Source organism: Empidonax traillii, unplaced genomic scaffold (assembly GCF_003031625.1).
Source record: "Empidonax traillii isolate 1590-97213 ecotype Southwest subspecies unplaced genomic scaffold, ASM303162v1 scaffold301:size691294, whole genome shotgun sequence".
NCBI lineage: Eukaryota > Metazoa > Chordata > Aves > Passeriformes > Tyrannidae > Empidonax > Empidonax traillii.
The window spans coordinates 565141-574848 of record NW_020955494.1 but is presented as its reverse complement, the minus strand read 5'-3'; the positions used below and the strand labels follow the sequence as shown (position 1 = coordinate 574848).

At 44.4% G+C, this 9708-nt stretch overlaps 1 protein-coding gene across 1 annotated transcript; it reads right to left on the bottom strand.

Moving 5' to 3' along the window:
* Positions 1–351: 351 nt before the first annotated feature.
* Positions 352–8274, bottom strand: SFXN4 (sideroflexin 4). Its single transcript, XM_027890880.1, has 12 exons — positions 8120–8274; positions 7764–7790; positions 7618–7672; positions 7131–7156; positions 5753–5803; positions 5601–5666; positions 5447–5515; positions 5031–5121; positions 4024–4139; positions 3077–3162; positions 1911–2025; positions 352–740 (listed from the first exon to the last, which is right to left on the bottom strand). The coding sequence occupies exons 1-12, from the start codon at positions 8198–8200 to the stop codon at positions 663–665; spliced, it is 861 nt and encodes a 286-aa protein (XP_027746681.1). The 5' UTR covers positions 8201–8274; the 3' UTR covers positions 352–662.
* Between the last annotated feature and the right edge of the window lie 1434 nt (positions 8275–9708).

Genomic DNA, 9708 nt, shown 5'->3' with positions numbered 1-9708 from the left:
AGTTGTAAAGCTCAAGGGGCATCAGGCCCCACAACTCCTTCAAGGATGTCGAGAAAGCCAGGAATTAACTGGTAGTCAAGTTTGACACCCATTTCCTGAACACTTCTTAAACAACTAAATTTAGCCAACATTATCTTGCCACCAGGGTGGCTTTGCCTTAGTACCACTTTAAGGGCTGCCTCACTCACCTCTCAACCTTGAAATGAGTGTTGTTAAATTCACTGAAACACACAAAGTGTTCTGAGAAGAACCAGCTTGACTTTTACCCAAAGCAGTGATGTTCAAGCCTTCCCCAGCTGTGTTCCTGGAAAGCAACGTGCCAAAACCTGCAGCAGCAACAGGACAAACTCGTGTACTCAACAGTCTTTTAATTAAGGAATCAATCAGCGGAGGAAGCACAGAACACAGGCTGTGACACATACTGTGTTGTGCTGCTTTCTGGTACAAATGCCACTTCCAGCACCAAGTGATGTGCGTGTCTCTGCCCCCAGGCTTGCAGAGCCCTGCTGCCAAGCTGTGCCTCTTTACAGGCCACACCATCATACACCAAATCTGGTACATGGGCCACCACAGCTTAACCATTCAGTCCCAAATGCCAGTGGGATTTGTTGGTGCATCCACCATTCCCTTCAGCCAGAGCCCACGGCCACAAAGGAAAGTCTCTAAATGCCCCTGTTGTAGAACAGCTCTGGTTCTTCCGTCGATGACAGGATCTCTGGCTCCAGGTCTGCTCTCTTTATCTGCAATGTGCAGGAAAAGGGAATCAACACCACCACAGCCTGCTAAACACATGTTAAGGATATGTTAAGCCCTTGTTACTGCACTGCACCTTGCACCAATTCAGTATCTGGGATCTGGGGCTCTTTGTTTATTTGAGAGATTTTGTTGTCATTGTTGTTGTCTTGGGGCTTTTTTTTTTTTTTTTTTTTGCTTCTCCAACATTTCCTACATGTGCAACATAAGGGAAAACATACCTTTTATTTACCAGTAGTGACATTATCTCCACTTACTATAGAATCATGGAATCACTTATGTTGGAAGAGACCTTCAAGATCACCCAGTCCAGCCATAAATGTATTTGGGTGACACCCAGAAGAACTTCTGCTGTGCCCAAAGGGAACCAACCAACCAATACTCTCAGTACATCATTTCTCACAAGCCCTCTCTCTTATGTTCTGTTTACCCTTACTGCCATAAGAAATTAAGAAATCTTAAAAAAGGGAAGTTAAATGCCAGAAAGTTTGGGCAAATAAAAGAAACCTGTGAAAATTGCAAGGGCCCACTGTGATTTTCTGAGAATATTCACAAAGTGCTGATAAGATGGAGGAAATGAATGCAGAAAGGAAGCCCAGACTCCTCTCTCATTTGCCCTTCTCCAAGGCCCAAGGTTCAAGGGCTACATCCCCCATGTAAAACCTGCCAGGAGGGCATTCTTTCTCAGGGAACAGATTACTCTTCCCATTTAAGCATGGCAGAGTGAAGAGATGTCACCTGTAAGTTAATTTACCTCTCCAGTGAGTTCATACTGACTCTGCATGAAAGAAAAAATTCTCATCTACATCCTTCCTTCCTCCTGCAGGGCTGAACACAGCGCTGGAAGAGCCTTGGCTTAAATCATCATGACAGTCCTCCTGACCTTGCCTGCTTCAGACTGTTGTGAAAGTCTGAAAAATCTACATTGAAAAGTGTAAATATAAATAACACACAATGCAACTCAGACCTCGAAGGTCCTGGGAGCCTCTGCCTAGCACATGGGCCTTCCCAGCAGCCTTTCCACGGCCCATTTCAGATGCACCACATTCATCCTGCAGTTTTTTTTTTGTATGTGGCTCTCAGGCTGCTGGCCACGGCTCTGGAAGGGCTATTTAATACCACAATAATCCTAAATCAATTCCTAGGAAAGGACTTACCTCCCCACACTGTGAGAACATGCTAAGTGAGACTGGCACCATCCCTGCTAGGACTGATGTAATCAGAAACATTCTCACCGCAGCCAGAGCACGAGGATTTTTCACCAGTTTTGCTCTGTCCAAGACATTGAAACAGTATGTCAGTTTGGGCTTGAAAAATGATCTGACAGTGCCACAAAGAGCATCAGCCACTATTTTACTGGTTGAAATTGCACTGAAAGTAGTAATAACCCATGCTTATGGATCCTAGAGATGTTTCCTTATTTCATATCCTATGTTCTTATTTCTAACTGTGCTTTCCCTTTGTGTTGTATTTGGCTGCAGCATTTTCCAAGCCCAGATTGTCAAGATTAAGAAATAAGAATGACCAAAGTGAAGAAAAGGAGAGAAGGTTCATTAGTGCTTCCAACTGTCTCGGTCCTTTGATTAAGGATTTTCTTGCATTGCCCTCTTTCCTTTCACATTTAGCTCCTCTGGGCAATCCTACTTCGCTTTGTGCAAAAATGTATTACCTGAAATATATTTAAAATTTTATCTTACATCTCTATTTATGTCTTTTGCTAACAGAAGCCCTTTAAGGTCAAAAAGGGGGACAGGGAATCAATTCAGGCAATACCAAAGTATATGACGTAGATGATCCCTACCTGTAACTATTTACACCACAGAGGTTATCCCCACCAAAAGCTCATGGCAGGCTGAGAATCTCCTCAGAAAGCATACAATGTATTCTTGTTGGGATACAGGGGTTTAAAATGTTGCAAAAGCAAGAACGTGCTCTACAACATATGGAAAATAATTTGAAAGTTGGGATCCAGCTTTGGCTCCAAAATTCAAGCTCTTCAAAAACACAAATCTAAGCCAAGTGCTGGGAACAGCCTCGACACAGACACTGGGACTCAAATCAAGTGAGGGAATGTAGGTGCCTGCCAGGAGGGCACAAACACCTTCCCTGCAGGGGAGCAGAGAGGAAAGCCTCACAGGCTGGCACCAGCTCCTGCAAACCCTCAAAGCACTGATGCAAACACAACCAGACTCACCTACTGATCTGAAAGAATCACAGTAGCTGAACGGGTAATTTCCCAGGTAATGCCAGGGCATACAGTAATGCTGCAAACCCAAGCAAAAAAGTGAGCAGGCACCCCCAGCCCCTCTGCAGAGCCTCTTACCTTTGCACAAAGTGCACAAGCACTTCTGGCAGCAGGAATGTTGTCCCAAACAAGACTGCCCTGGACAGTGCTGTTTCCCTAACAGCCTTCAGGGAGAGAGAAAAACAAACACTGGTAAAGCAGCGCTCTGTGCAGCTTCAAACACTGCCTGCTGCTGGCAGCACTTTTTTATCTAATACCTTGGAGCTCCAAGCAACAGGGATTGCTTGGATTTATCCCCAGTGAGGGATAAAAACATTTATTAGAGGAATTCTTCCTTAAATGGAAACTGAGTGGCAAATACTCCACTTATGACTAAGAAATACCTTAAAAGGCAGGTGAAACCATTGATGCCATAATGAGTTCTCTTGCCACGATAATAACTTTGCTGAGACTTGCTTTTTTTTAAGTTATGCTGAACTTCATACAATTGGTTATACCTCCTGGGCATCCTAACTAGCCTGTGTCAGACCTGAAGTTCTCTCTCCATCTGTCCACAAATATTTATGCTCATGCAGTTGTTTCCTCCCCCCTGGAAAGCAGCACAGAAAAGGAGGGGCACTGACAGCATCTAAAACGTGTCTCCTTGCTCTAATTCCCGTGCCAGACTGTAGTGGATGCTGATGAGCAAAGCAAGGAGCAAATACAGAGTCAGCAACTGCAGCCCAAGGATAAAAAGCAGTATCACACTGTAGATCAGAGGGCAGCTTTTATTCCCACTGTAGAAGGTGCACATGGTGTGCACAACACAGAGCATTTCTCTGAGGTGTCCCATCACAAGAAGGTCCCAGTCTTTTCTTCTGAGGTGACCAGGGAAAGCAAAAGCCCTAGTCCATGCCTGCCCAAAGATTCATCACCTGACCTGGGATTCCTCATTTCAATATATCCAACTCCATCTACCCTCAGCATCACATTCCATTCTCAGCAGGCAATGGAAGCCAAGCCCAGGGAGCCCTCTACCCCCTTACCTTCTCCCCAGCATTCCGTGACACTCCTACAACCTTGCCATTCCTGTCCATCACTTCTATTCCATGCTCAAATTCTGGGCTTCTCACCACTGCTGCAGTGAATGCACTCGTCAGACCTGCAGGGTTAAAGACGACTGTGCTTTAAGAGATCCAAAAGGACTTTCTTGATAGGAACATTCATAATTAAGTGCATTTTACATTTCCAGTTCAGCTGCTCACAACTGAATAACCTGGTAGCTTAAGAGACTGCCCAATAAAAATCTACTGGGGATACTAATCTTTGTCTCAGAAGCTCGAGCGAGATTGTAAGGCCCCAACCCTAAAAGGTGCTTTGTCACCATGGATTCAGAGCTTTAAGCACTGCCATCCAGCTCAAACCATGAGTCCTCTGCGTGGAGGGATTTCTGTTGTGGTTAGATTTTGTCCTGGTCAGCACAAAATCCAGGACAGAAGAAAAGACAGGCTTTTAGTAAAGGCTGCACCCCTGAAGTGAAAGGGAGAGTGCCAGGGGAGCACTGGCTCTAACATGTTCCACTGTGGCTCTTGTCTGCCCTGCTGGGTTTCTCCCCAGGTGGCAGAGCTGCAGCCAGATCCTGGATGAGAATGTTTCAGCCTCCTGCAGGCCCAGCATTACAAGGGACTGAAAACATCCACCCAATCACTGGAAACACGAGACTAAACCACCAGCACTTATAAAGGCCCTATCAAATGGGAGTCAATAATCAAGTTGATTTGCTCCTCTCTCTTTTCTAGACCAAGGTCTAGGCACATCAGAGCAAACTGACCTTGCTGACCACTCTGGGTGGACATCTCATATAACTTGGAACAGAGGAGATGACATTTTAATTTTCCCAGTTTCCCCCCAAGAAAGGCCCAAAAGTTCTTTAATGTCAACAGAAACATAATTAATGGCATCAAAACGTTAAACCTGGCCAAGAAAACTCTACAGTAAGGTGGGCAAACAGCCCTCACACCAACTGCACAATGCACAATGTCTTTCTACTCACCAAGCAGAGGAGCAGGTAGAATTTTTTTGACGATTAGTTGTGCCAATGGACTCTTCAGCGTGTAGCGATTCATGAAAATAAGAGGGAGAGCCTGAGGCATAGGGAGGAAACAGGACCTTTACTAAAAATGTGCAGCATTTCAGTATGTACAACAGGTTAGGAAGATAAATCTGCGACTTAGTACATAGTTACCCCCTATGAAAATAAACAAATGCCTTGGTTTAACATTCTGACAAAATATACATGTTCTCCAGTTACTGAAAGTGCTTGTAATCGCTCTTTTGGTAAGAATACAAAATATCATAACAAAAAGAGCATTAAACATTATTATGTAGAGGACAGCAGTGTGATTACCCCAGTGCCTACTCCTTGTCAGGAGAGCTTATTAGGGAAGCAGTCACTGAGCAAATACATACCCCAACACAGGCTGCGTAGGAGATGGCTCCCAAGCCATAGAATATCTGCTTTTGCTGGAGTGAGTACCCCTAAGGAGGGCAGGAGAAACACACTGCGTAAGTACATCTGCAAAGCACTTGCAAATCAAGTTCAAACCCCAAAACTGACACATACTTCAGCCTTTGGGGTGCCATTTCCATTCAGCAGGGTGAATGCTGTGGTATATGAGTGAAACACGAACTGCAGAAACAAGAGGAAACAAGGAACAATGAATTCAGCACTGAGACCAGGAGACCTGTAAAAGTAGAAAAGAAAGAGGCAATTACCTGGAAAAAAAAAGCTGACTTTGCCTGGTGCTGAAGAGATGAAACAATGACCTAAGAGGAAAACCCCACAAGAAAATTAGGTTTGATGAACGTAGAAGTTTTTGGTGCAGAAGCAGCAGGGGAAGTGCTGTGCTACTACTGGCAGCAGTGTCAAAGGCTTCACTCAGTGCTCAGTGTCATTTGCTTCGATTCTAGGCTATGTTTTCTTGATACAGAGGTGACATGCTCACTTTTTCTTTCTAATATAAACCACAGAAACATATGTAAAACACACAGTTGTTAAAGCACCATGTGTAAGAATATTTGAGCAAGATCCCTCTTACCCAAACTAAAAAATGCATCTATACCTGTGAAGCTTAAATAGATGCAAATAACTCAGGTAATAAAACTGGAGTTAAAAACCTGAATGAGAAAGGGTCGGCTTGGTTTTGGTGGGACTATAAACACTAGACCTATCTGCTCTAAGATGAAAGATTTTAGCAGTTATTTCCCAACTCCTTCTCAAATTCAGACAGTAAATAAGAATTTCAGTATTAATTAAGAGGAAAGCAGGAGAATCTCCAAAGCCTCAGAGCAGCATCAGTAATTCATTTAATATTAGTGGATCAACTGTCTTTCTTATTAGTACCACCACTGAATCCAATCACAGCTATGAAGGAGCATTAAGCTGTAAACATCATAAGGAAGTATTTCTGTTAATTTTGTTATTGCTCTTGATGAATTTAACAGCCACCAAGACTTTCATTATGCTTCCTCCTAGCAGCATGTAAGTTCATGCTGTAATCTCTACATGGACTGCAGATGTATCTCACCATGTATATCATAATCCAAACCCAAACACATCTAAATTAGTAAACATGCATATCATTCCAGCTACAAATTTTATGAAACAAAATGGTGCAATTTTCAAGCACATTAACAGGAGTTTATTTTTGTATCTTTGGTAATTTACTGACAATGCTATTTCCTACTTGCACATGCACGATCTATATAGGAAAAAAAATCATATTCTGGGCCTGAAACACAGAAACACGAGGCACCAAGCCCTTCCTACTGCAGTTCCAGATTTTTGAGGTTAAACAGACCAAAGTTAGGCCTTTCTCTCCATGCTGAGTGGCTCCACCTTGCATCAGGTGAACAGTCCCTTGGAATACTGCTGAAGGAAGGCAGCTCACAGCTTTGGACAAGGAGGATTCTTTAAGGGCTCATTTTCCAGGTTACTCAGCACTTCCCATAGAACAGATGTCTTTGAAACAGCTTGTGTGAAAGTACAGTGAAGCAGCCCAAAACCTTCTACTCCCTCCCTCCCTCCAACCCCTGGCTATGGAAAAAAAAAAGCCCCGCCAGATGCACACTGACATCTGCCACGGTTACTCACCCACGGGAGAGCCATGGGCGCGAAAGCTAAAAATTTAAAACAAAAAAAAACAAAGAAAACTTTATTTCAGTAAAAATAACTGCTGTGAGTCCAGATGGATGGTCTTGAGCAGAAAATTCTCCTCTCTAGTTTCAGCTCCAAGCACATTTTATCTGCCCCCACAGCAAGTAAAGTCATCAAGCAGCAACTTAGTTTATAGCAGACAGTTACATGTGGAGGGGTTTGGGAACTCATTCCTGACAAGAAACAGAGACTAGTCAGAATATTTCCCTCTAGGTGAGCAGATAAATCATGAGAAAAATTCCTCAAGAGGAACACAGGAACAAATAAATCTTCCACACATATGACAATTAAAAGTCTGCAGGTAAAAGTCTACTTGCTTTTCCGTATGGAGAAGAGTATCTCTGCAGTATCACAGTACTTACTACAAGCTATTCCCCCTTGATGCTTCAGTCACATACACAAAACTTCATTTAAGGGAATTTACCTGGAGGTCTAAACAAAACGGGAATTACATTGTTTGTATCAGGATGTACACTGGACTTAAAAAAAAAAAAAAAAAAAAGGCAAATTAGAACACCTTTGCCATACTTGAATACGGAAAAAAAAATTCTAAATATTTTTTAAACTCACCAGGCTTAGCAAGGCGGCTTGTCTTGTCTAAACAATTTGAAAGTTCGGTTAGTAATCAAATTTTAGAAGAGACTGCATAAAAACTTTTTTCTACATTTATCTCTTTTTTTAATAACTTGCTTTTATATGAAGTGCTGTACATTGATACATTTAATTACTTTTTACCTAAAATTTCTCTCGTTGTTGAATACAAGACACTCACACCTCGTGTGCTGTGCACCAAAGCACACACTATGGCAGAACAGAAGGTTAATTTTAAAAAGTTAAGCTAGTAGGTGTTTTAAAACAAAAACCAATTTAAATATGGCTAAAAACCTAAGCACTTGTGTCCAGACTTTAACTGCACTCCAAAATACCTGATTATTGCGCAGGGGCTCACTTAGGGTCTTCTCCTTGGTTCCTATTAATAACCTGGCTCTTTTTATTTCATCCTGCATTTGGGAGAAAAATCAGAACAGGGGAAAAAAAAAAAAAAAAGCCACTCAGATTTCAACATTCTGAAGTGCAATATATCAGTTACAGAACATCACAGGTCCTCCACAGCCAGCCCGGGCGCTCCCTCGTCCTTGGGGGTTTTTCCTGGTGCTTAGCTGGGATAACTCAAACCGCTGGCAGAGCAGCTGAGATGGCTGAGCCCAGAAATGCCCCTGGGTTGATGCGCTTGGAATAGAAACGCACACAGGATTGTTTCTATTTATCATAGGGATGGTTCGGGTCGGGAGGGACCTTAAAAAGCCCACCCAGTCCCAGGTGGACACCTTCCAGTATGCCAGCTCGCTCCAACCCGGCCCTTGGACACTTCCAGGGATCCAGGGGCAGCCACAGCTTCTCTGCCCAACCTGTGCCAGGGCCTTCCCACCCTCCCGGGGAGGAATTCCTTCCTTCCCAGCATCCCACCCGACCCTTGCCCTTGAAGCCGCTCCCCCTTGCCCTTGTCCAAAATCTCCCCTTCCAGCCATCGGGATATCTCATATCGCATTCCCCCGTCAATTCACTATCCCCTCGACCGTATACCCGATCCCCCACACCCCCTCACCGAGGACCGGAGGAGCAGCAGCGGATCCAGGACGTCGGCCCACAGCAGGAACCTCCGCCAGAAAGACTGAGGGGGAAGGGGGGGGGGGGAGACACACACGGTGAGGGGGGAAACACAAGGGCGGCTGTTCAGACGCAACCCCCCAGCGCTGCCCCCATCCCCGACCTTCCCCTCAGCCCTCCACAGGCTCAGGTTGGCGTCCATGGCGCCGGAAAGGGAAGGGAAGGGCCGATCGCTCCGCCCGCCCTTCCCGCCGAGCCGACGCGCCGCGGTCCGGGCCCCGAGCGGACGCTCGGGGCCCGGACCGCGGCGCGTCGGCTCGGCGGGTGGAAATTGCCTTTTTCAAGCCACAACATCCTAACCCTACAGATACAGACATTAAAATCTTTGTATCCCTATCTTATCTCCTACCTAATTTGGCTTGGGAGTCTTTTTTTTTTTTTTCCTCACAGCCGTTTAGGCGACGTGGGGGGGGGAAGTGAAAGAGAAGCAAAGCCACACACCTGCTGCTTGTCAAGTGTTTAAGATTATTTTATTGTAGCTAGAGGCAGGCTACATCGGTGTCAAGCAAGTTCAAATGAGGGAAGAGTTGCCATTAAGCTCCAAAAAGGACACTATAGGGGTTCAAGTTTTCACCGTCTCCCAAACGAATGGAAGTTCTTCGCGCCTCCTGTGTAGCTGCACAGCATTTTGCAGGATTAAAATGGCACATATTTACACTCATGTTTTAGTGCATTTACAAAAAAGAATGATTACCCTGATACATTCATCTCCTTCTCTGCCGAATTCATTAAAAAACAAAACCATGCATCAAAATTCCGTCTTCTGTCTTGTCCATATTGTTTCAAACTCTTGTTACAGAACTTAATGTCGTGTGAGAAATGGAAATGCAGGACACTTTCTGGTCCA

Coding starts and splice junctions, on each gene's coding strand:
- SFXN4 (XM_027890880.1), bottom strand. CDS start 8,200: ATGCAGGATGAAATAAAAAGAGCCAGGTTATTAATAGGAACCAAGGAG. Junction 7,791..8,119: donor AGCCCCTGCGCAATAATCAG/GTATTTTGGAGT, acceptor CAAATTGTTTAG/ACAAGACAAGCCGCCTTGCT. Junction 5,516..5,600: donor ATGGCACCCCAAAGGCTGAA/GTATGTGTCAGT, acceptor TGCCCTCCTTAG/GGGTACTCACTCCAGCAAAA.